The 26,951-nt window shown below is 40.1% G+C and overlaps 1 protein-coding gene across 3 annotated transcripts in view; it reads left to right on the top strand.

Moving 5' to 3' along the window:
- The first annotated feature begins 5,385 nt into the window (after positions 1–5,385).
- CWC22 (CWC22 spliceosome associated protein homolog) overlaps positions 5,386–26,951 on the top strand; it is a 52,801-nt gene continuing 31,235 nt past the window's right edge. Inside the window, exons 1-8 of one of the 3 annotated variants that reach the window (XM_024204027.2) lie at positions 5,386–5,406; positions 9,999–10,119; positions 13,043–13,110; positions 16,230–16,343; positions 16,534–16,785; positions 17,896–18,024; positions 25,635–25,803; positions 26,361–26,414. In XM_024204027.2, coding sequence (XP_024059795.1) covers positions 10,093–10,119; positions 13,043–13,110; positions 16,230–16,343; positions 16,534–16,785; positions 17,896–18,024; positions 25,635–25,803; positions 26,361–26,414 — 813 coding nt within the window. In that variant the 5' untranslated portion in view covers positions 5,386–5,406; positions 9,999–10,092. Of the gene's footprint in view, positions 5,407–9,998; positions 10,120–13,042; positions 13,111–16,226; positions 16,344–16,533; positions 16,786–17,895; positions 18,025–25,634; positions 25,804–26,360; positions 26,415–26,951 lie in introns of all 3 variants that reach the window. The other 2 variants (XM_024204026.2, XM_024204028.2) reach the window with 2 other exon arrangements.

The raw sequence follows: 26,951 nt of genomic DNA, 5'->3' as shown, positions 1-26,951 counted from the left end.
TTCTGGTCTGTCAGAGCCATCAGTCTCACTGAGAGGCAGTCTTTCTAGTTCAACATGCTAAACCTAACCTGGCCCTCTCCCCTGGAACTTCAACCTATGCTGCTAAGCCTGTTTCATAGGGCTGTTGGCTTTTCCCCAGGCCTCTTTCCCTACAGACCTTCTGGGAACCATGGATTGTGAATCCATGTCCAGCAATGGATCCTGAATCCTGGCCTGCCTCCATCAGAGCCAGCTGCTGCACAGACATTTTCAGACTGCTGCTGCTACTGCCTCCCATCCTCCCTCACAGAGGCTGGGTTGGGACACTCACCACCCAAGTGCCCCCTCAGGCATAAACAAGGTAGCCTGGCACCATGATCCTGGGGCACAGGGGAGCTACCTAAAATGACCACCCAGAGCAAGCAGCTCACACAGACACACCTACACCCAAGAGGTGTACATGAGGTGAGAGGCTCATGTACTGAAAATATTTGACCATACTTAGTTATTTTGTATGTAATTATGTTAAAATACTGTATTTCTAAGGTGACTACATCAGATGACATACATCACAGGAAACAAAGTGCAATACATTCTTGCTGTAAACGTGCACATTAGTTTATCAGCAAAATGCATCATCTTTTCCCGTGGGATAGGTGTTGTGATTCCCATTTATTTAGTGCTTCTGCAGGCATTCTGAATTACAGCAATTGAAGTACTCTGACATTCCCCAGGGTGCAACCTGACCTGCTGCGTCCCTGTAGCGCTACAGCCTGGGAGGCCTCTTACACTGTGTGCTTTGCTAGCGAACAGCAATGCCTCCAGGCTCTGCTCACTCACAGCCACTAGCATGTAAAGTCACTACCAGCTGAATACATTAATGCTATGCCCAGACATCCATGCATCACCTATAGGGCAACACCCGCATATCCCTCAGTCCCAGCCTTGTCCTTAGAAATGTGCACCTTGTACTGTTCAGTAGCCCTGGACAGTACAAGCTCATTAATAGTCCGTCATTCCACCAATGGCAACAATTATGCACCAGCCTTGTTGTCTCAAGTGGAGGTTTCCCAAACACTTCAACCGAGCACACTGGTTTAGATAAAACAATATAACAAGTTTATTAACTAAAGAGAGGTTTTAAGTGGTAAGGCATAAAAGTCAGGATTTGTTACAAAAGAAATGAGATAAAACCGCAAGCCAATTACTAAACTTTACTAAGATAAAAAAGATTTGAAGCAAACATTCTCAGTTTACAGGTCTCAGGCTGGATTTCCTTTCAGCCTGGACCACTCCCCTTAGTTCACTGTTTTTCAGGTACTCATTGATGTTATGAGCAGAGATATAAGAGGGAAAGGTGAGGTGGTTTAGAGGCATTTCTCCCTCCCCTGTTCCCCTTTTTATATCCCAAACTCTTGTGTGCTGGAAAAATCCTTGCTGGGTCCGTCATGTGGGTAGGCAGTTCCATTGCCTCTGTGAGCTCTAAACTGTCTTTCAGATGAATTGTAAATTTCTTGTTTACAACTCCCCTGTAATAGATTGTTAGCACTTTGCTGGCATGCCAGTGTGCCTTTGTCTCTGAGGAATTGGCTCATGGGTGTTACCCAGAACTACAACATATTTCAGAAACAATCATACAGCAAAATATCATAATTTCACATGCCATGTTTTTACACATTTGAACAGTATAATAATCAGCAGATTGAGTTTTCAAATGATACTTTGTATAAAAGGCATACTTTGTATAAAATATATCATAACCATATAAAAGTGGTGAACATGGGGTACAGGGTGTCACAAGTTTCAGAGTAGCAGCCGTGTTAGTCTGTATCCGCAAAAAGAACAGGAGTACTTGTGGCGCCTTAGAGACTAACAAATTTATTAGAGCATAAGCTTTCGTGGGCTATATGCATCCGAAGAAGTGGGCTGTAGCCCACGAAAGCTTATGCTCTAATAAATTTGTTAGTCTCTAGGGTGTCACAAGTACATCTGACTGAGTTCAACTGAAAGTACAAATTACCAACACAGAATATCAATAAGATTGAGCTTTCAGGGAAGAGATTACTGTGAAACAGGTAAAGTTGGTATTTTGCCATTATATGTTTTGGCTCCTCTGAGTGTGTTATCCAGGCCAGACTTTGTATGCTAGAGTTTTGCAGATCAGCTTTGTGGTTGTTGAGTGCTAAGAGAACTTTTTAGCTATTGTATTCAACAAAAGTTTCTAAATTTTACAAACAGAGGTAGGAAGATAAGGTAATATGATCCAGTGGATAGGGTATGAGACTAAGACCCAGTTTCAGTTCCCTGCGCCCCTTCATACTTTGTATGATCTCTGTGCCTCAATTCCCCCATCTACTTTACAGAGTTGTTGTGAGGATGAATACATTAAATGATTAAGAGGCACAGATATTATGCTAATGGGAGCCATATAGGTATGTAAGATAGCTTTAATTTTATCTTATTCTGAGTCTAGGTAGACATATTTGTCTACATTAATTTTGGTGAAGCTAATGACTCTTTCATTTAAACACCATTCAACTACAGAGCTGTGTGCCACAAAAGGATTCCCCTTAAGTTAATTGAAGTCAGTTGTGACTGCTTTGCACCATTGAAACGGGACAGAGTAATGAGCTTCAGAAATGGTGTTTAAATTCCTTAACGTCAATAAAATCTCCACCTTTCCTTCTCTCCTTTTGTGCCTGCCCAGACCTTCACTCCCATGCTCCCACTGTCATCTACATCCTTCCAAGCCACCTTTGGTTCCTGGTAGCTCTTACTTTGCCTCTTCCTGGTTCCCGGCACACCTCTGTCGAGTCTGTCCATGCCTCCCCTTGTGTATCTGAAAACTGTGCAAAGCCTCATCCATGAACCTCTTCTAGTCTTTCTCATGCTCGCCTCTTTTTTCTTCTTATGCCTGCTTCAGTCTCCTTCACCCCCTTCTACACCCTCCTCTGTGCCCCACCCAGTTCCCTGCCCTTTTTCTCCTCTATGTACCATGTCCATGCATGATTTACTTACTTCACCTTTATCCCACCACAACCACCTCCTCAGTCTGCTTTTTGCTTCCCTTCCTGTGCTTCTTCCTCCCCCAGAGCCACCCTCCAAGGAGATCCAAGAGCACATCACTACATACCACCCGTCCATGTCCCTTCTTATCCCTTTCCCCTCCTCATCTCCTACTAATCCCACATCCCGGCCTCCCTCCCCACGTCACAATACACACATACATTTTCTGGCTCAGTCTAGCTGTAGTGCCTGGAGGCAGCAACAAGTCCATTTATAATATGTTTTTATGTTAAATCTTTTATTTTCAAGTTGCGCTATGTACAAAGAAAATCAGCTGTTTGTAATTCTATTGTGATCAGAAGAGCTATTGTGAACAAGCTATTCTGCAATAGCTTGCTATTACAAAATAAAAATGATTTTATTGCAGAATAATTCCTCCACTTTGGAAGTGCACTAATTATTCCTGAATAATCAGTTACTTTGATTCTGGAATAAAGTATCCACATGGCAAGCTATTGGGGCTATTCTGGAATAGATATGTGCGTAATGTATGAGCAATAGCTATTCTGATCAACTTCCAGGGGTAGACAAGCCCTAAACATCAATTCTCCCCCGGAAGGTCAGCCACCTCAAAAGACTTATATGTGATTTATAATGAACCAATAAAATAAAACTAAACTTTAAAAAAACATGGCAGGGAAATTTTTAAAATACCTTCAAATATCTTTTCTGATTCCCTTCCACTCTGCTCCTGGGCCTGGGAAGCAGCATAGGAATTGTCAGCAGAATTGGTTTCTTTTGGGGGATGTTAGAGAGGCAGCTGCTTTTCTTACCATACTATGTATGACTATATCAGTGATTCCTAAACTGGGATTTGTGAAACGTTACAGGGGGGTTCTCAGGAAAAAATTCCCTAATGGCAGACAGAGCTGTCCCTAGGGACCCCGGGCAGCATGGGGCCAGCAGCCTGGAGCCCCTGGACTTCCAAGAGCTAAGCAGATCAAAGCAAGCATATCTATCACACTGAGGAGATTTAAACTTCAAGACTCCTTATAAGAAATGGAAAGGGAGGTGGATATTTTTTGCTGTTTTTAAAATTAAATAGGCAGCTAGTATTGTTTTTAAAATTATGAAGAACAAGTTTAAGCTTTGTTGTAATGTGTGTTGTTTGCCTGGACTGCTCAAGACCTGAATGCTTGTGTAGGAGGAACTCTTTGAGTTGGCTTCTTAAATATCTTCATGCTGTTTCACATCTGATACTCCTTGATGAAACATAGGAGCATTGTCTTATAACAGGCTTATTCAAAGTGATACAAGCTACGAAAGTGAGATCTTGGAAGAGTGTTGCTGTTTTCATAATGTAATAAAAATACTGTAATGATAAATAATTAATAAAGTGTGTAATAAGATTGTCATAAAAACAAATTTGATATTGCCAAGATTGCTGCTTTTATAATTTATACTCAGGTAAAGGAGAAAATCCCTGGAAATATTCATTTTTAGGAGGGGGTTCACGAGACTTGACATTTTAGTGAAAGGGGTTCACAGGTTGTTAAAGTTTGGGAACCACTGGACTATATAGTCACCACTTTTGCATTTTGTGACCTGACTAACGCTAGCACAGACTGAATCACCAGCATGCTTTGCTGTGGCATAGCAGTAGCTGTTCCATAGTTAAGGTTGAAATTAGTTTTTCCATGAAAAGCCTAACTTTCAATAACCCTTCATCCAAAGTTCAAAGTAAATCCCAGGCCACGGCTACCCAGGGTAGATTTACCTAGGACGTGTCTTCCTTTGATTCTTAAAATACTCCTACTTACTACTTTTAAGGAGGCGGATCATTATAATCCAAAAATGGGGTCAGTTTTTAAACTCCCCCTCCCTGATGCTGAGCCAGTGACGCCCAGGTCGGCACGTGGCCTGCAGCCTTTGAGTGGCGTCAAACCTGATCAGCCTTCGAGAGCAGCGGGCTCCTGAGCCCCACGCCGGGAACAGCGCGCCTCTCGGCGGGGGCTGCTGCCCGGGGCGGTGATAGACCTCGCGTGGTGGGGGCACTGCAGGGCGCCTAGAGCTACAAGTGCGTCCCCGGACCTCCCCAACAGCACCTCGGGAAACCGCTCGCGCGCAACACCTCCTCCGCCCAGGTCGCACTGGACGCTGGGAGCTGTCGTTTCGGCCGTTTGAGGCGCCGTGGCCGCCATGTTGCTGACGTAGCACCCGCCTGCTTTGGGGGTCGGTGAGGGTTGGGTTATTTTCTGCATTTCTTTTTCGCTATTATTAACTCGGTTAAACACCAAATAAATACCGTTAAAATTATTAACATCAACGAGGTGTTACTCCACTTCCGGCAGGAAATCCCCCCCCGCGTCTCACCGGAAGTAAAGGTACTTCCGGTAAGATGGCGGCGTCTGGGAGACTGAGGTAAGTTCCGACCGCGGGGGAATCTCACTGTCTTCCCTTCCACTCCTACTTCCCGCGGAGGCTGCTATCCCCTGTCGGGGCCTCTCTGTCACTTTGCGTGTGGAGCACGATGGGGGCGGGGGATGGCGCGGGCTCTGACGAGGGGCTGCCTTGGTACGAGCGGTCGGGGCGGACTCTAGCCGCCCATCCCTTCCCCCCATCTCCCCGGTATCCGCACAGACTCGGCGCCCATTGAGTCCCCCTCCCCCGTTTCCTGAAAGGGCGCTGCCATCGCAGTGGCCCGCCCACGTTAATGCACCGGCTGCTAGGTCGGTCCTTCGCGAGTCTGTCTTTGGGTCCACGCTGCAGCACCCGCCTCTGCGGAATTGACTCCTCGCCGTTTCACCGCTGCTCACGGCCCGGGAGTGTCAGAGGTGGGAACTGGCGCCTCTCGGTCACTAAAAAGCCTGCTCTACACTTCGAAATCGCAGCGACCGAGCTACCGCGCCCAGGGCTGTGAACGGTGTCGTGCCCTAAGCACCGTAGTTTCCTTGACTTCACCCACGGTATAGGCACGGCTACGTGGAGGGAAGGATTTTTTTTCCCATCAAACTGATTCCCACCTCTGAGAGGTGCATTAATGACCTCGAAGGAAAAACCCTTCAGTCCCTATGTAGCTATGCTGCTGTGGTGCTAGTAGTGTAGACATAGCCTAAAAAAGCTAGTAAAACTGCAGGAACAATAGAGGCCCTGGAGTTTGCTGGTTGTTTTCAGGCTTCACAAATCACTGTGTCAATTTTCACTTCCATAGTTTAAGCTGCTTCAGCAACATAAGCAGTGATGGGATAAGAGTTCTCTCATGGATTGATAACTGGTTAAAAGATAGGAAACAAAAGGTAGGAATAAATTGTCAGTTTTAAGAATGGAGAGAGGTAAATAGTAGTGTCCCCTAGGGGTCTGTTCTGGGCCCAGTCATATTTAATATATTCATAAATGATCTGGAAAAAGGGGTAGACAGTGAGGTGGCAAAATTTGGAGATGAATCAAAATTACTCAAGATAGTTAAGTCCCAGGCAGACTGCGAAGAGCTGCAATAGGATCTCTCAAAACTGGGTGACGGCAACAAAATGGCCGATGAAATTCAGTGTTGATAAATGCAAAGTAATGCACATTGGAAAACATCCCAACTATACATATAAAATGATGAGGTCTAAATTAGCTATTGTCACTCATGAAAGAGATCTTGGAGTCATTGTGGATAGTTCTCTGAAAACATCCACTCAATGCGCAGCGGCAGTCAAAAAAGCGAGCAGAATGTTGGAATCATTAGGAGAGAGAGATAATAAGACAGAAAATATAATATTGCTGCTATATGAATCCATGGTACACCCACATTTTGAATGCTGTGTGCAGATGTGGTCGCCCCATCTAAAAAAAGATATATTGGAATTGGAAAAGGTTCAGAAAACAGTAACAAAAATGATTAGGGGGCATGGAACAGCTTCTGTATGAGGAGAGATTAATAAGACTGTGACTAATGGGGGCTATGATAGAGGTCTATAAAATCATGACTGTGTAAAAAAAGTAAATAAGGAAGTTTTATTAACTCATAACACTAGAGCTAATTAATAGGCTGCAGGTTTAAAACAAACAAAAGGAAGTATTTTTTTCACACAACGCACAGTCAACCTCCCAGCTAGTTAACAAGTCTCTGCTGTGAAAATGGATAGTAACACTTTTCACAGTAGATTTACTCAGCCCTGGCAAGCCTGGGGACAGATTAAGCCCTGGATGGGGAGGTGGATGGACAGGCAGCAGGGGCCACGGGCGATGAGGGGTGGAGGAGGCAGTGGGGAGCCTGAAGCCTGAGGGATGGAACCCAGGAAGGAGCTTGAAGCCTGAATCCCGATATGGGGCCTTGTGGCCAGGAGACAGGGCCAGAGCCTGAAGCCCTGTGGCTGGAGCCTGCCATCTCACCAGCCCAGGGCTGAAGCCTGAGCCCCACAACCCCCAGGAAGGTGGGGAACTCACAGGCTGCCTGCTCCTCCATGGTTGTGCCCCAGGTGCCTCCAGAGGGGGGCAGGGCCCAACCCCTGCCTGCAGCCCCAGCCACCAACACCAAGGTGGCACATCCAGAAGGAACAGGGAGGGACAGCTGCTTTGCCCCCAATCACTGCCCAGCAGGCTGTGACCGTAAGAGAAGCCCCTGGTGGCTGCATTTGAGGAAATGTTGATCTAGATCATTCCTAACAGGTGTTTGTCTAACCTGCTCTTAAAAATCTCCAATAATGGAGATTCCACAACCACCGTAGGCAATTTATTCCAGTGCTTAACCATCCTGACAGTTAAGTTTTTCCTAATGTCCAACCTAAACCTCCCTTGCTGCAATTTAAGCCCATTGCTTCTTGTCCTATCCTCAGCGGTTAAGAACAACAATTTTTCTCCCTCCTCCATGTAACAACTTTTTATGTACTTGAAAACTGTTATGTCCCCTCTCAGCCTTCTCTTTTCCAGACTAAACAAACCCAGTTTTTTCAGTCTTCCCCCATAAATCATGTTTTCTAGACCTTTAATCATTTTTGTTGCTCTTCTCTGGACTTTCTCCAATTTGTCCACATCTTTCCTGAAATGTGGTGCCCAGAACTAGACACAATACTCCAGTTGAGGCCTAATCAGCATGGAGAAGAGCGGAAGAAGTGGGTCTCATGTCTTGCTTACAACACTCTTGCTAATAATTCCAGAATGATGATTGCGTTTTTTGCAACAGTGTTACACTGTTGACTCATAGTTAGCTTGTTGTCCACTATGACCCCCTAGATCCCTTTCTGCAGTATTTTTTCCTAGGCAGTCATTCCCCATTTTGTATGCGCGCAACTGATTGTTCCTTTCTATGTGGAGTACTTTGCATTTGTCCCTATTGAATGCAACCACCAGGGACTTTTATTGAGGCCACAGCCTCCTGGGCTGGGGGGAAAGAGGAAGAGTAGCAGCCCCTCACCCTCCCTGTTGCTCCTGGATTCCCTGCCTTGCTATTGGTTGCTGGGGCCGCCAGCAGGGGTTGGGTCCTGCTCCCCTCTGGAGTCACCTGGGGCACAATGCTGGAGGAGCAGGCACCCCATGAGTTCCCCATCTTCCCAGGGCGGTGGGGCTCAGGCTTCGGGATTCAGCCCTGGGATGGTGGGCTGACAGACTCTGGCCGCGGGGCTTCGGGCGCCAGATACTTGTATGTTTGTTAATATCACTTTTCACAAGGGACTTACTAGCTAGCAATACATAAATTACGATTTGGATGTGTATATATGCATATTTCTTTGTTTTTCCTAAAGCTAATTAAGTATTTTAGGAAAAAGTGGGAGAGTGGCCACCAGCAAGAGTCCTTTATTTTGTTTAGGATGCACTTCCTTTTCCAGAGTACTCAAAAAAACAAAACAAAAAAACACCTAATTTCAAAGACAAGTATATTTGGTAAACTCCTTTTTTCCCCACAATCGTTGCTCTCTCCCATAACTGCCAAGTTTCAGAACTTGACTATCTGCATTTGCAATACAGCTATTTGTGCTTACATTTCTAAAATCAGGGAATCTAGAATAATGTCTGACAAAATTCTTTTAAGTAAGATAAAAATTACTCCGAACATAAAAATATACGTAACCTGACTGAATTCAGTATATTCTGTGTTTGGTAAGTTATGGATGGTACTCCTTTTCCTTTGTCTCTTTTTTGTTTGTTTGTTTTTGTTCACCGATTTTTTTTTTCCCAGTTACTAGTCCTATAAACTTTATATAGAAGGGAAAGATCTTTAAATCAGGAAATTAGAAAAGACAAAAGGCAATAAGAGAGAGCGATTTTCTTCTGGCTCTAACATCCAGTTTTCACCCCAGATTTGCCAAATGTTATCTTGCAACTGAAATGCTGTTAAAATACTGAGATGAAAAGCAACTGGAACAGTCTTTGGCAATGCTGAAAAGCAGCAGAAGGCCAATGTGGATTTTATGTTAAGAGGTTAAACCTTCCTTCCCCTGATGAGAGTTTGAGGGAATGTCTTACTGAAAAGTATAATCAATAGGATGACAAGATTGCAGCCGGAAGCAGGCTTTGGCAAACAAAGCTCTCTTAATTTTGTCTTTGCGATGAACGATATCCAGTTCACAGAATGGAAATTAATACTGCCTTTGTTTGGAAGTGGATTTGATATCTTTATGATCATCTTGATTATTCTAAAATTTTATTTTATATTTTAATTAGAATCTTGTCTTACACGGATACACACCTGATTTCAGTCTCAGACCGTCAGAAAATACTGAATTCAGACAGACTTGCTTTTATGTTCTGATAGAATAACATTTCTCTTTTATTTAAGAGAATTTTGGTAGGTGTTATCCTTGTTTTTCTGTTTTTAGCAGATTAAAACATAAATATAATATAATGTAACTTTAGTTATGTGAAGCAATAAGAAATATTCAAGTTAATGTCTTGGTGAGATGATTCCTAAAATGGATTCTTTTAAAGTTTTGTAAAGATCACAACTCATTTCTCCAGTGATTGTTTTACCTTTAAAAATAAATCTAAATATTGTTTAATCAGTTATAGAATGTGTTGCTTATCTTTTGTAGGTGAAACATTTTTTCATAAGAGACCTCACATTTGAGTTGAGTACATTATCATTATTTCTGCAAGTTCAGAACTTTAAGTGAGCTACAGAAAAAAATGAAGAGTAGAGTGGCACAGATAAATGTAAGTATTGTGAAGTTTAATTTTTTGGGAGAAGTACAACATTGTTTGGGGATTTTTGTGTGAGTTTAGTATGTAGGGGCCTATTTCCACTTCATATATGAATACAAATTCCCTTAACTTCAACAGGAGTTATGGCATATATTGGGGAGAGAATACATGTATCATAATTAAGAACAAGAAGTATTATTACTTAAACCAGCAAACTGCAGCTGGTTGATGTACAGATATTCTTAGCAACAGATGTCCCAAGTGCTCCTGGCAGCAATGTGAAAAGGGAATGAAGTGGGAAGAGAAGTTGGTAAAAGATGGAAACAGTTCAGTAGAAAGCATGAGTGAGTTGAGGCATAATGGAGGGTTATGAGAATGGTGGGGAGGAGAAATTGATTGCATCTTTCTCTGGATTATGATATTAGTTATTCATTTTACTATCATGCAATCAAGATTGCAAGTATGGTATTTGGATTCCTACAATTCTGAGAGACTTATTTCTTACAGTGAAGGGTCCTGCTCTTTCAGATTCTGAATGTTGTATGTTTCAGAAGGGACAGTTGCAGTACTGTTAGGAATGTAGCAGCAAGCAAAACTTCTGTTTGAAAATATAGACTTTCTTCTGGTGTATTGGCTTCATGGTGCTATCTCTATGAAGTTAAATATTTTTTATGTAATTTCATTCACACACAATGTATATAAAAACTTCCCTTCAGATAACAAAGTAGAGAAATGTTACCAATACAGTTGAGATCCAGCTAATATACTCTAAAAGCTAAATATTTGCAGAAATAATAGATTTTTTTTATTACTTTCCAGATCTTGGAGTGTTTCTTGCATGAGATGTTAATAATTAAGTAATTAGTGGATGGAATTTTTAGAAATTAATTTATAGTATAGAAGTGCTCACTTTAGAGTTTTGTCTTCTGGTCATCACATAGTCATGACTACAGTGAAATGCATGTTATGCTTAGAGATTATATCAAGGAGTATTTTTCTCATTTATTAATGAAAGGTGCTTGATCATTAGCTTGAAGTCTGCAGGAGACAAAAATCCTGCATTTATCTTCAGAACAAGCACAGCACAAGCATCAATAATGCAAACATCTTTATGCAGCTCTGTTAATGTGTTTGAACACTAGTCTGGAAGGACAGGGTTTTAGGGCTAGGAGCAGGTATTATATATGGGGCGTTGGGGAAAGCTGAATAGTCTCTTCTGTGCTCTTTCCGCTTGAGATGCAAAAGTCACACACCACTCACAGTAGATCATGCAGCTGTTCAAAATATGATCATGGATATTCTGCTGAGCTTGGCTCCCCAAAGGGCTCAGCTCCATCGATTAGATTAGAAAGGGAAAAAGCACTCACAGTAAACTAGATGTTCATGATATGATCGTCCCTCTGCTTTCTTACCTGATTTGATTAGCAGTAAAATAGTTAACATTTTTAATGTTTAAACATTTTTGGAGTTAACACCTATTGAGATGCTTGTGGCAGTTCATGTATCTCAGAGCTGTTGTTTCAGATTCCCTGCAAACTCATGCATTGATCATATTAAGGACTTGTCTATGCTGGGATTTTTTTTTCAGTGCAAACCCCATTGTAGATGTGCTACACAGGTGCAACTGGCCCATTTTGCACCATTGCAGATTTTTCTATAGAATGAAGTGGGGGGCATCTCTCAACCCTAAGGGCTAGAAATGTGCCTTTTTAAAATAAGTTGAGATTCTGGAACACATGATGGCAGCTTAAAAAACCAAAGTATTGGCTCACTGAGCCAGCATGAGTCAGCCCAGTTGGACCCTGGATGGGAGGATATTTCAGTCTTAATTTGTGCAGGTATTACTATTTCTCCTAGAAGCCTCAATCAGAATCAGGATCTAGTTGTACTCTGTACAGCATCTAGCACAAATAGACCCTGCTCCAAGTAATAAAAAATATAATTTCCTTTGTTTGAATATTCAAACATCATTTGGTATTGCTGTCCATCAGGAGGACCCGTTATTAAACTGCCTAGCTTTCTAAACTTATATTTGACTGGCTCCAAGGTGATATAGAAACTAGTATGTCAGCTTGTTAGTGGGCACACTGCCATCCTTATAGATGGAGTTAGGGTCAATATATATTCTATATGAGTATTGGTGACAGAATTTCAGTCCAGGAATGTTGTAAACAGCTCTTGGTATGGTGTTTGTGCATCAAGGTGATGGGTTACTCTACTTCATAGGTTTTTTTTTTTTTTTTTTTGCCAGATGGTATCAGTTTGTGGTTCTGGTGAATCAGGAATAATATTTTTCAGAGGGAGGAGTTAAATGTTACAATGAAAGGGCAGAACTCAACAGAGATGGTTGCTAAGCATAGTCAAATTAGTTGTGAAAGGGCTTGGTAAGTTGTAGGAACCTATTTATAACTTCTTTTGTAGATTTATTGTAAGTGTACTTCTGATAATTCTGAATCACTGCGCGGCTCTGGTTCATTTTGTGAACAGAAGTATTAACTTTACAGTTAAATCTTTGTTACATGACAGATTTGTAAAATGATTGCAATTTTAACCTTTGAAAAGTACATTTATAGAATAGTTTAAATGATAAATGTATAATTTAGAAAATGTAAAACAAAGGGTACAATGTAACTTGGACAGATATGATAAATGAGGCAACTGCACAGAAATTTAGGAGAGAGATAGGAGGACATTATGGAAAAAGTGTATTATAAAGAGGAATTTGGAGGAGAAAGAAAGGGAGAGCTTTGTTAAACAATGGGTATAGTAGGAGTCTGTTCAAAGTATGGGGGGTGGCATGACAGCAGGTGTAAAATTTCAGAGTGGGAGAAGGACATAAAATAATCCTTCATATAAGAAGATAGATATGCTTAGTAAATATACTATTATATAAAATGTACTGTGGTCTAAAATAATTTAATACTTTGTTTTAAAGCATGGCTCCAGTTATGAAAGAAAAGAGAGCCACAGCTCTCGCCGGAGGAGTTCCTCTCCAGAAGACAGGTAAACAAGTATTTGTTTTAATTGCCTTTAATAGTAGTTAAAATTGTGTATAATCTTCATCCAGAGTGAATCAGATAAGTACAGTCAAACCTCGCAATAACGCGCCCCGCGATAATGCGAATTCGGATATAATGCAATCATAAGTTGGCTCCCCTTTAAGGCCGTAATACTGTTTGCGTTTTGCCAGAATACTTTTTTTACGACATTTATAAATAAACCGCATTCTTCCGGTCTTATAGGATAAAGTGACTCCTGGCCATTGCAGGCCTATTGCACTTAGTTCTCGGGTTGTACATGTGTCTGGTGTTTGCCTATGAACTTGTTATTGATTTCCTATATTTTTAATAATATTTTACCATTATGGATACGCCAGTTCGCAAACGCAAGTCGTTTTCTGCCCAAGAGAAATTGTGCGCCCTGGATCAACTAAAGAAGGGCAAACAACAAACTCAGCTTGCTAGAGATCTAGGAATTAGCAAGTCCACTCTGCGAGGGTGGAAAAAAGAAGAAAAGCTCCGTAGCCTACCCTGCATTCTTGAAGCGGAAACTGGTTTACAGCGTAAAAAGGTCAAGTTTGCTAATGACGAAAGTCTAGATTCAGCCTTGTACCAATGGTTTGTCCAGGCTCGCTCAGGAGTTCCCATGTCTGGCCCTATTCTGAAAGCTCAAGCAGAAAAATGTGATCGCCTTATCAATGGAAATGAATCCAAATTTAAGGCGAGTAATGGCTGGCTGGACAGATTCAAGAAAAGGCACACTATAAGCCAAGTTCTTGTGTCTGGGGAAATCCGCTCAGCTGATAAAGAGGCTGCCGATTCCTACCCAATTGAGCTTAAAAAGTTGCTGGAGGAAGGTTGCTACACAGCTGGTCAAGATTACAACTGCGACGAGACTGGTTTATGCTTTAAAATGTTACCCGATCACACCCTCCAACCAGGACGGATAGTCACAAACAAGAAGGCTTTAAGCCGAGGAAGGACCGAGTCACTCTCTTGTTTTGCGTCAACAAGTCTGGCAGCCACAAAGTCAGACCTCTGATGATCGGAAAAGCGAGGTTTCCCAGATGTTTTCATCGTGTTAATATGAAGACCCTTCCCTTTGAATACACCAACAGCAAGAATGCATGGATGAATAGCTCCATATTTAAAGACTGGTTCCATAAAACTGTCATGCCAGCCGTTCGGGCTCATTTGCGAAAACTCAAGCAGGAGGAAAAAGTTCTCCTCCTGCTGGATAATTGCCCTGCCCACACTCCAGCGGAAAGTCTTGCCAGTCGTGACAGCAAGATTAAAGTCTCTTATCTCCTGAAAAACACTACATCAGAAATCCAGCCACTGGACCAAGGCATCATGTCGGTATTTAAGCAAAACTATCGTCGCGAAATGATCAAGCGGATGGTAGCAGATAACAACTCCTCCGTCGACACATCACTGTCGTCACTCAACTTGAAAGAAGTCTGTCACCTCGGCTGGAAAGCCTGGGATGCTATCTCTGCACGTTGCATTGAACGATGCTGGATAAAGTATCTTGGTCCAGCTTTTCCGTCATCTTCACACGATGATGGTAACAACGACGAGCCTGAATTTACAAGATTCATTGAAGATGACGTACGTTTAGCCGAAGAAGCACTCAGAGAATATGAGCACAGTCATCATGATATCCTCAACTGGTTTTCAGCAGATGACATCTGCCCCATATATGAACACATCTCAGATGACGAAATTGTTGCAAATGTCAGCGGAAAGAATGAAGCTGTACCATCAGATCCTGAAACTAGTGGCACTAATGATGACGACGATGATGGCACCTCAACTCCCCCACCAAAAGTGTCCGAGGCAGTAAAGCACCTAGAAGCCCAGTTGGAGGTGGCTGGAAACTCAAGACGTGGACAGCGTCAAAATCGTCCAACTCAGAAGCATTCTTGACTTTGCTAGAAGCCAACAGTCTGCCGCAAATAAGCAGACCACACTAGATAGCTTTTTTTTTTTTTTAAGAAGTGATGAAATTTAAAATTATGGAGTCATGAACCAGATTGACTTTGCACTCTGCTCAATGATTAGTATAGTCAATTTCACATGTTTCTTTCATGTACATGTAATTAAATTACTACTTTTGTGTTTAAAACACGCTGGGATAACCGTTGTTTTTTTTACAAGACTTAAACTGACCAGCTTGAAATGGTAAATTTTCGTAACCCCGCTATAAAGCGATCCCGCATTTATCACGATCGAATTTTTTGGACCCCAATTATCGCGGTATAACGGGGTTTCACTGTACAACAAAACACATTTTTGTTCCATATTTTTCACTTATGCTAATAAGTGAACATGAAAAATATAGTTATAGACGTAATACAATGTCACTAATTGTGGATGAAAATGGGAGAGCAGTAATTGAATGTGTTCTTAATTAAAGATTTTAAAACTCTTCAATGTTAATTTTGAATACTGAACAGCTTTAAAATGGAAATTGGATTCTAGTTTCTTGCATGGCTCCAGTGCTGTTAACCACAATTGTCACTTTATAGCAAGGTTATGGATGTCGGCTGGAGACTCAAAAATGCTATTTCTTGTGCTGTCTACCATACATAAGGCATGAACTGAATTCTTTCAGGGTAACTTTCTTTTAATTTCCATTTCACTTACAGTGAAACATTCTGTGGTACTAAAACATAAAGTATGTTTTCTTTTATGCCAGTACATATGGTATACTTAGCTCTGCACAAGTAAACAAAGGTGACAAATATAGTGACTGGATACATTCAGTGGACTGTCTTGTGACTTGCATAGTGCTGAGTACACTCAATATTTAACTTCAAACTCTGAGTGCTGAGTTTTCTTTTATAATGCTTCTTTTAAAGGTCACACCCCTATCAGATTAATTTGTGTTTATCACTAGGACTATATGATTTATTAAAGTGTGCATCTTTCCATCCTGAATTGTATATTAATAGTGAGGCTCAGTTCATTGGTACAAAAGTGGGGCCTACTGGTTTTTAAAACATTGGTATGTGTGCATCAACCCATGACTGAAAAACAAACCCAAGAGAGTACAATTCCTATAAACCAGAAGTTTAATAAAGCGATACTAAAAAGGTTTTTGTTTGGGGATGGGAGTAGGTATGCAGAGCGTGAGAGGTCTTGGTCCCCTAGAGACAGAAGCTACTCTGATCACAGCAAGTATGATCAAGAATATTCAGGAAAGGGGCATGATGACAAAACTGTGGAAGCCAGGTGAGTATTAAGTATTTTGAAAATGAAAAATAGTGTTCATTCTGCTTAATATGGTTTTCAACAATTAGTATTTTGGTTAAAAGTAAAACCATTACACTTGCCTTGGTCTGAATTCTTGACAATATGTTCAGCCTTCATCTCCATAAGATGGGAATTCTTTAACATTTACTTTCCAACTTTTGTCTGATAGGGGGTGGGGGAGAGAGACTCCCCAAGAGAAGGGGCGAGAGAAGGAATCTGATAGAAGGAAACAAAAAAAATTCCCTTCACCTGATAGAAAAAGTCCAGAAAGATCAGTACCCCAGAGCTCACTTGCTCATGATGAACCCCTTTCAAAGAAGAGAAAAGAAGAGCTGGATCCAATTCTCACCCGCACAGGTGGTGCATACATTCCTCCAGCAAAGCTCAGGATGATGCAGGAACAAATTACTGATAAAAATAGGTAAGTCAAAGTTAACAAATTTCACAATTAACAAGATTTACTGGCATAGTAGAGCGCTGTAAAACAAAAGTGTAAAATATTTTTGATTGGCTGATCAAACATGAAAGTTGTTCAGAACCCATGAAATGCAGAAACAGCGATGCCATGTGCTGTAATTTTTGGGATTGTGACCTACCTTTGAAATGTAAATAGTAAAAAGTAGTGGATAAATATGCATCATAAATGTGTATGTTGATATTTTATCCTGTAAAATAGCTTTGGAATATCTTCTTCTTTAATTAAAGTATATCAAAATATTTTGAGAAAGGTGACAGTTATGAGTACGGTGGACATACACAGCAAAAAGGGGTAGGAATACATATATTTTCCAATTTTGTTTTAAAAAAAAAAAAGTACTTACTTACACTACTACTGAAATTTCTTTTTTTAGTCACTAAGAATGAGGAATTAATTCATATCTACACTCACTAAATGTTAATCATATGTATTCATAAATAAGAAACACAATTACATAGAAAGGGGTATGAGTCTGTATAATTTGTGACATTTTTCTGTGTTACAAATTAGTTATGGCAGGAACTGTAAATATGCCAAAATCAAATGCCTTTTTTTGCAAACAATTGTTTTTCACAATTCCCTAGGAAGTCGTTCAAAAATCTATTATTGAATATTGCAGATAAGTCTTAACTATATTGTGGTAATTTTTTTTGAAGTATAATATTTTAGTATAATACTGTTTAACATTCCTGTATGATGTTCTTTTGTTCTGGTTCATTTCCTGTACTTGCTATTAGCAGAGAGATTTGTGGGATAAAGTTTTGTTTTCTTTTCTTCTCCGTAGAAAACCATACTTCAGCATTAACTTTACAGTTTTTATTGGGTTTGGAGAGAGAGAGTTTTTGTAAATCAGATTGGTTTAGTAGTAGTGAGTTACAGTCAGTATACCGTAATCATAAAACCAAAACTGAAAAAGGCAGCAAAATATATTGTAAGCATTGCACCTTGGGGCTCCTATTGACTACAAATTAATTTCACATTTTTGGTATATTAAAGTGTATTTATGGTGTCCCTAAATATACCTGTATTAATAATGTAATATTTTCATAATAGCTTAGCATATCAAAGGATGAGTTGGGAAGCCCTGAAGAAGTCAATCAACGGTCTTGTCAATAAGGTGAATGTTTCTAATATAGAAAATATCATCCATGAACTTCTTCAAGAAAATATTGTCAGAGGAAGGTAAGTGTCAAATGATTGTTTCATAATAAATAATTCTTTAGTTTTTCTATTTATAATATGTAAAGAATACTAACACTAAGACAAACTAAGAATAGTCAGTTTTTTAAATAGCTCTGAAACTCTTCTATGCTATAAAAAGAACCTGCATGGAAAATAAGAATGGTTTGTTTGCAGAGAAAAAACATTTGCTGCTGGTAGGTTGGAGAGACCAGAGTAAGGGGTTACCCACTCTTTGCCTAAGTGGTTTTCATTTTAGGAATACTTTTTTTTTATCCCTAATTACAGGCTGTAAATCCAGGTGTATCAGTGGAGAAAAGCACTTTTTCAAAAAAATCTGTATCTAGTAGTGTGCTTGTGATCACTACTGTCTGATGTGTATGTGCTGTGCCATAATTATCCTTGCCTTTGTAACCTCTGGAATGGACTACTGCAGTGTGTTCCCAGGCCATATGGAAACTATAGCTGATATATAATGCATAGCTTGTGGTGCTGTTGGTAGCATAGTATACCAGTTTTTCAAAGACCAGATTTGTTCCTAGTTTTCAGGTATAGTTCAATATGTTGATCTATGAAGCTATTTATAGTTTGAATTTTAGTTATGAGAATATTCCTGCCCCTAAGGTCATCTGGGGTGTTTTTGCTAACACTCTCCAAATTTAAATGAAGGAGGGCCCTTGATCTGCCAACATCAGATTCTGCTGACTTTCCAGGGACCTTGCAACAGCCATCTCTTCTTTCTGTCTTTTGCCTGCTAATGGTTCTATATTTATATTTGTACAGAGGTTTTAAATAACTTTTAACACTTATTTTATTCAACAGGTTATTTGTATTTTGTACAGCATCAAAAGTTCTTTCATGGTTAAATGGTTTTAAAAACTGAAAAATTGAGTTAAAATCTTGAAAGCAATTCTGAAAGGTCAGTTTGTAGGTAATATCTTAGCTGACCCTTTATGCCTCACTTAATATAGTATCTGCTTTTTTTGATTTAAATACACCTCTACCCCGATATAACGTGACCTGATATAACACGAATTCGAATATAACACAGTAAAACAGTGCTCCGGAGGGGCGGTGCTGTGCACTCCGGCGGATCAAAGCAAGTTCGATATAACGCGGTTTCACCTATAACACGGTAAGATTTTTTTGGCTCCCGAGGACAGCGTTATGTCGGGGTAGAGGTGTAGTTGAACATAATATAAAAAGGGAAAACCACACTGAATAGTTGGGAGCAGGTATAGTTACAGAATCAAAAGAAGCAAGTACATATATTGTAGGAGGATACTCTAACATAAGGATGATGGAATTCTTGCTCAGTGAGTTTTTAGAGGAGTCTAATAAAAATTGGTGAGGATTAAAAGGGGATTTTGTCCAAGACTAAAAATGTTGCTGCAGACACAAACCTGGCGATAGTACAGTTGAGAAGAAATATTCAGCATTGTTACTTTCCCAACTTCGATTAATTCTACTAAGCAGAACAAGAAAACCTAAATTAATATTATGATACTTGTGATTACCCACACTGTAGCAGTAACATCATCTGAGGCAGGAAGGGCGGGCTTCTCGGGATCTGAGTTTTACACTGTTAAATAATAGTTGTCCTACTGTTGTTAGAGAAGTTTAGGGAACAGGATGGGAGAACCTATTGAGTAGAAATGATTTCATCTCAAGCATTAGAATAGATCTTCAAATTCATTTCTCATCCCTGATCACTAGGCATTTCCCATGCATCTGGAAGACCACAGCCTAAAAGTAGCAGACCTAATGGGAAAGAATTCCTTAGTCTACGCCTGCTTGACTGAGTTTCCCAAGCAGCATAGGCTCCACGTACTCTGTCTTCACTGCTTCCACTTAGAAGTTGAAGGTTGTTTCATATTTTCAGGACAGCAGGCATGACCTTCCCAGTAAAACAAGATTGAGAAAAAGTAGTGCATGTCATATGAAAACAAAAGATCTAGCATGTATGACATCTGCACTTTACAAAAGTTAATTTAGATAAGGTGCTGATTTTGGGTTGTTTATAGTGCAGGAAGCAAAAATCACATCCTGTCTATCAATAGTATTTCTATGACCCCAATCATCTGAGTGTCTCATAATCTTTAATGCATTTATCTTTACGATACCCCTGTGAGGTAGGGAAGTACTGTTATTCCCACGGGCACAGAAAGGCTAAGTGACTTGGACAAGGTTAAATAGGAAGTCTGTGGCAGAGCAGGGATTTGAACCCATGACTTCCAAATTCTAGGGTAGTGCTGTAATTGCTGAACCATCTTTCCTCTCTGTTCTACTTGTCCATTTCTCTCTGACATATAGACAGGGCAGAATATCTCTGACCTAACAGCTGCTGTTAGATCGCTCATGTCCTCTTTTTCTCTCTCCCCCTCGCCCCCCCAGTTCAGCTCCCTCAGTTTATTCCTCTGTGTTTTGTCTAGAAAGATAAGTCCTCAAAAACTTTTTGAGAAAGGAGAAAAATTGTTAATCTCAGTTTTCTAGTATTAATCTCATGCAATAGTTATTACAGATTGGTATAAACATTAGATATTAAACTAGTCAGCAGTTTTAAAATTAATAAAGATATATTGATATCAGAACTGCTAATCCAGAAAAATAGATGCCCTCTTTGTTTTTAATGTGAGAAGTAAAAAAGCCTTTTGGTCTTCTACTAAGGTTGGTGAGAAAGAGAAGCAGAAAAACCAAGAGCAACACATTCTGCCTTGAACAAAGGCAATTATTTTATGTCTGGAACGAATAATTTTAAAAATACCTGGAAATACATATTTTGTTGTTGCTCTAGGCAGACTGTAACACCTGCTATAATGTAAATGTTACAATTATGGTACTGTTAGGGCAGGGGTGGGAAACCTACGGCCCATGGGCAGGATTTGGCCTGCTACCTAATTTCATCCAGCCCGCAGCAAGCCTCTGCGCCGCAGGCCAGAAGCCCTAGAGCCGCAAGCGCCAGCTCGCCCCGCTGCGGGGGGAAGCTAGGGTTCCCAGGCCATTAAAAGTCCCGTCGGCTCCGGACAGCTCCTGGAAACATCTGGCATGTCCCTGCTGCCCGTACGCGCAGGTGCGATCAGGGAAGCTCAGCACACTACCCCTGCCCTGAGCGCCACCTCTTCTGGGGACCGTGGACAATGGGAGCTGCAGGGGTGGCGCTTGCAGGGGTGGCGCCTGCGGGCGCAGGCAGTGCACACTGTGCAGCACCGCCTGGCCACATCTCCACCTAGGGGCCGGATATGCTGGCCACTTCCAGGAGCAGTATGAAGCCAGGGCAGGCAGGGAGCCTGCCTTAGCCCCGTTGCACCGCGCACCAGGAGTCGCCTGAGGTAAGCACTGCCCAGCTGAAGTCCACACCCTGAGCCATCTGCCCCTCAGGTCGGAACCCCCTCCCACACCCTAACCCCCGTCCTAGCCCTGAGCCTGCTCCTGCACTCCTAACCCTTTGGCCCCAGCCCAGAGCTCCCTCCTGCACCCTAAACCACTCATCCCAGCCCCACCCCAGAGCCCGCACCCCCAGCCGGAGTCCTCACCTCCTCCTACACCCCAAACTCCTGTCCCAGCCACAAGTACTCCCGTTCTTTCTCCCAAACCCTGAACCCCTCATTTCTGGCCCCACCCTGAAGCCTAGTGGAAGCCCTGAGCCTCCGCACACACACCCCCCTGTGGGGCTGGAGCCACAAGCGCCAGCTTACCCCGCTGTAGGGGGAAGCTCCGAGCCTCCGCGCCACCCCCCCCCCCCATGGGGCTGTGTGCAGTCTGTGACTGATTTTTTTAATGTGGGTCAGTGGCTGCTTTAGAAAAAAGGTTTTCCACCCCTGTGTTAGGGTATATCTACACAGGGATAAAATACTCGCAGCTGGGCTGGGTCAGCTAACTTGGGTTCACAGGGCTGAAAATTTGCTGTATAGATGTTCGGGGTCTGGGACCCTCTGGGAGGGTCCCAGAGCTCAGGCTCCAACCTGAGTCTGAATGTCTACAAAGTGATTTTTTTTTTTTTTAGCCCTAAAGCCCAAATCAGCTGACCCGGGCCAGCCGTGCCATGCTGTGGGGATTTTATCCCTGTGTAGATGTACCTTTAGAGAAGAGGGATGTATTGGGTATGCTATTTTTTTTTAAATCTGAAGTGGGGGAGGGATCCAACTGTTGCAAAGAATCTAAAAAGAAGAAATAACTATCTAGCTCCCAGGCATCACTTCTAGCAGGAGGTGACAGTAAAGTCTTTGACAGCCTATTGTAGAACAGTTTTTATTGTAGCACTTTCCTCTCTATGCATTTTATATCTGAAAAACTGTATTTCTTTCTTACAGGCAGTGATTATTTTTAAAATATGGGTTACATAACTTATTAAAATAGTTGTCTAGTCTCTGGGAGTTCTTTGTGTGCTTGTGATAAAGATTTTGTATCTAGTTTTAAGTTGCATGCACAAATTTTAGATATAAAAACAGCACCATTTGGCTTTATCTCATTTTAATTAAATTGTAACTCCTAAACTGGCACAAAAAACCCCCACAAGTTTTTAAAGGCGAATGCAAAATTGGAAAGCCAATTTTTTTATTCAGCTTTTAACATACAGTCATGATAGTTATCTTTGTGTCTATTTAAGATGGTTCCAGAAGAAGCATAAGACTAATCTTTATGCAAAGTGAACTCTTGCACTCATGGAGAGTTCTGTTGAAATGCAAGCAGTCAGAGCTCAATTGAGTGGAGAGCTCCATGTGGGTGCATAGATCAGGTTTCAAAATCTAGGTCTTAGAGGGCAAATCAGTTTTGTGTGTTACGTTTGTAATAATATAGATAAAGGAATTTTTTACATTATTTTTAGGTTCCACGTCCCACATACTACAGAGAATGAGTAAATATTAATAAGAATTCTTTTGTTTCTGTGTTACTTAGGCTAGCCAGGAGACTAGAATGCACAATCTTCTGCCACTCCATTAATTTTCTGGAACTAGAACTGCGTGGGAACCAGAATTTCAGTTTCATGCAAAATTCTTCAATTTTGAAATTTGTTTTCATTCTGAATAGGAACAAAAACATAATTTTTGAAATTTCCTGCAGAATGAAATTTATGAAAAAAATCTTGTTTGGGCTCTGCCAACATGTTTTTTTTTTTTTATTTCAGTTTTAAATTTTATATTCTAAAATAAATTTCTAAACAGTCATTTAAAAACTAAATATGTACATGTTCCATTCCAATAGGATCATTTCAGATTTTTTTTTTGAGACAATATTGTTAAAATCAGCATATTTCCTCCCCCGTCACATTTTAATTTTGGTGAATTGACATTTTCCAGCAGAAAAAAATCAGATAATTTTCAGCCAGTTCTACCTGGAAGGAGATGTTAAAATGAAAATATGGTGCATTGAGCCCAGTTTTATATAATTATTTAATTAGGTAATATCTCCACTATACACAAATTATAATCTGCCAGTTATACTTCAATTTAGGTTGAATCAGCTACTCCTGATCTTTGGGGGTTTATGATTAGACCAATTCACAGGATAAAAGTCTCTCCCTAATATCCTGAGACCAGCACGGCTCCAACAAAACTGCAAATTTAGGATAAAAATTGGCATGCAAAATTCTAGCCTGGAAATAAATGTTTAAGGTCTGATGTTGCATTCTTTGGACACACACAGATTCTATTGTACTCACCATATGTCCTGTGAGACAAATTAACTCTTTTATTACAGTCCAGCATAATGAATCGTGATAGTTTTTTTTATGTAATGTGTTCAGATGAATAGCATGTACTAATAATATTGTGCTGCATTTGATAAATGCATTTGTTTGATACCATAATTTAGTGAAGTGGCAAGGGATGGAGTGCCTTAATCTTTTAGATTCATGTCAAAACCTTAATTTAGTCATTTAATGATTTGGGTGAAGTTGGAGTCCCTGAAAATGAGGAACTAATAGAATTAGGTAGTGGCAGGCATTTTGCTAGCTTCCTCAAAGCTTTGCCAGCGCACTTAAATCCGGACATGCAACAGTACCCCAATTAACATGTTGGGTTTCTTTTGATCTGAGTCTGCCAATTATGCTGAACTGGGCCAAGTTGTTAACAGTAGTAGTCTTTAGTGGGTAGGAAAGTAGTTAATATAACCACTTGATCATCTCCTCCCTGTCTCACTGTTTATGTTCTCAGAAGCAATGTTTTTGTCCCCTGCTGTCAGTTCAAAGCATAATTACGGTGTTTAAAAGTTTGCTGGTGCATGTGGGGAAAATTCATAGCATTACAATTTGAAGACTGTTCTGGTCTTTCTGAACATCCTATTTTCTTTATTAGTCTTAAACTGGGTTGTGGGTTTTGTTTTGTTTTTTGGGTTGATGACATTGCAAGATTTCTGTTCCTGATAAGTTCATTTGCTTTTGATTATACTCATTATTAAAAAAGTCATAATTCTGTGTTTATCGTAATTAACTGCTGTGGAGATGGCTATTCTGTCACAAATAAATATTATTAATTCAGTTGAGGAGTAAGGAACAAGATCAGATGAACTCTTAAGCCACAAAGATGCTGTTTTCATACACATTTCTTATTTACTGTAATTAAAAAAAAACAGTAGCAGCAGAATTATTTTTATAAGGTGTTAATGGTCTTTTGAATATCAACAATAAAAAAAAAAAAAAAAACAATTTATGGTAAGATAAAAAGTAGTGATTAAATAATTCTCATCTAATTTTAGTGACATTTTCTGCTCTCATATTTTTTCAATTACATTATATACCTACCACAAGCTTTCAGATCATGTTGTTAGCTAGAATTTGTATTTGTTTGGGGTAATTTTTTTGTACTTTCTTTAACTATAGATTCCCTCTCCTCCCCTCCTCCCCCCCCCCCCCCAGGTTTTCCCAAACCGGCTTTAATCTTTCACTTTTTAATAAAAAGGATAAAGTGAGTTTCTTGCCTCCTATTTTACTTTTTCTAAATTAAGTTGAAAAATTAAAAGCAGAGTTTTTTCTTCTTGTAATGGCTTTTTTCCCAGAATGTTATCAAGAGGGGCTTCCGAAAGGATTTCACGTTTAATCTTCATTTTCTTTTTTTTTTTTAAAGACTAATTGGAAGTGTAAATCATTCCTAATCTTTAGTAAAAAGTTAGTTTTTTAGTAGATAGTAGACATAGCAGTGAAATAATGTTTAGGAAATTTAACTAGGTTTAATCTTCAATTGAGAGGTCTCAATATACAGTAACCATTGTGTTTTGTATATTTACACTTGTCCCTTTCTAAAGTGGCCTACCTGCAAGTGAATGGCTTTTGTAACTTCGAGCTAAGTGAAGAGGAAGATAGAGGTGCAGAAAGAGAGAACTAGAAAGATTAATTTTTTTCAAAGACAAACTATATTAGTTCTCAGATCATACAATTAATCACTGATTTAAAAATCTTATGTAAGTAAATTGTAATCCTGTTGTTAACATTAATATGATTTAGAATCGATACTCCAAACATAATCCATAGTTTTAGTATGAAAATAACCACTGTTTGGAATTACCTTTTAACTATCTGGAACACAGAATATGCTTCTGTTACAATGTAGATGGTGAATGAAATCATTTCATATTTTCATGATTGGCACTTATACTTTTGTGTGTACTCTTATTTATAGGGGACTGCTATCTAGATCAATTTTGCAAGCACAAAGTGCCTCTCCAATCTTTACACACGTTTATGCAGCAGTTGTAGCAATTATCAATTCAAAGTTTCCAAATATTGGAGAACTGATTCTCAAGAGGCTAATTCTAAATTTTCGCAAAGGATATCGCAGAAATGATAAGGTAAGTAAGAAAAGCTTATGTAAGAACTTAAACAGTGCCACACTGTAACCAGTGATCCCACTAGTGTCTTATCCTATTACCGAGTGGTCAATAATGTATGTTTCAAAGGAATGTGTCTGACTTCCCAGAACCTGGCATAATGCACTATATTAATTGTAGTAGTAGTAGTGGTGGTAGTATATCATGGTGGTCTTTTTATTAAACTGACCACATCTTATGCCCTGCAGTTTGAAGATTGAAAATCTTTTTAACTTCAGTTAATGCAACAACAGTGGCTTTTATTTTAAAGTGTACAATCCTTTTAATAATCTTAAAATAAATGCTTCGGTATCCTGCAGCAGTGCTTTAATGATTCATAGACTGCAAGGCTATAAGGGGGGAGCATTGTGATCATCTAGTCTGACCTCCTGTATCGCACAAGCCATAGGACTTCCCTGTGAATTTTAAATTGTGATTTACATAAATACACAGTTTGTGGGGTCTGTTTTTTAGTTGAGAGCTCTTTCAATATGTGAAGAAACTGAAGAATATTTAACCATTTTTTATTCATTTTTCAGCAACTTTGTCTGACAGCTTCAAAGTTTGTTGCACATCTAATCAATCAGAATGTGGTACGTTATTTTGTATTTGTTATGGTTTCACACGTTATGGTTGTACTACAGGTTACACTTATAGCAATCTTTGAACAGTAAGATGCTTAATTTATTACTTTTTTATTTAAAAAAGGAACTAAGACCACAAACAAATAATATTTGCTTAGGGAAAGCAGGGATCTCTTAAGGTCTAGCTCTGCACTTAAGACTACGTAAGCAGATCCTAGTGCTCACAAAGAGCCCCAGTGCCTGCAGTGGAGCTTCTGTACAGGCACAAGACATTGTTCATGCAAAGACAGTTGCAGGATCATTGCCTAAAATAGTCAGCACCTAAACAATGTAGGGCTTTATAGATCAATATCAACCTCTTTAATTGCACCTGAAAACAAATTGGTGTCCAGCAGTTGTTTCCTTTTCTCCCCTCTAAATAAGCTTTAGCATTAAATGTAAAGGAGCGGAGCATGAAAGAAAGATGCCGAATTTTATTTCTCTAAATGATGTTTGATATTCGTGTTCCTTCAAAATGTGTTCCATTACCTTCATGATGGCAAAGAT

Source organism: Terrapene carolina, unplaced genomic scaffold (genome assembly GCF_002925995.2).
Source record: "Terrapene carolina triunguis isolate 2854851 unplaced genomic scaffold, T_m_triunguis-2.0 Scaffold62, whole genome shotgun sequence".
Lineage (NCBI taxonomy): Eukaryota > Metazoa > Chordata > Testudines > Emydidae > Terrapene > Terrapene triunguis.
Note: the sequence above shows the minus strand (reverse complement) of the source record. Positions and strands in the feature narration are given on the sequence as shown.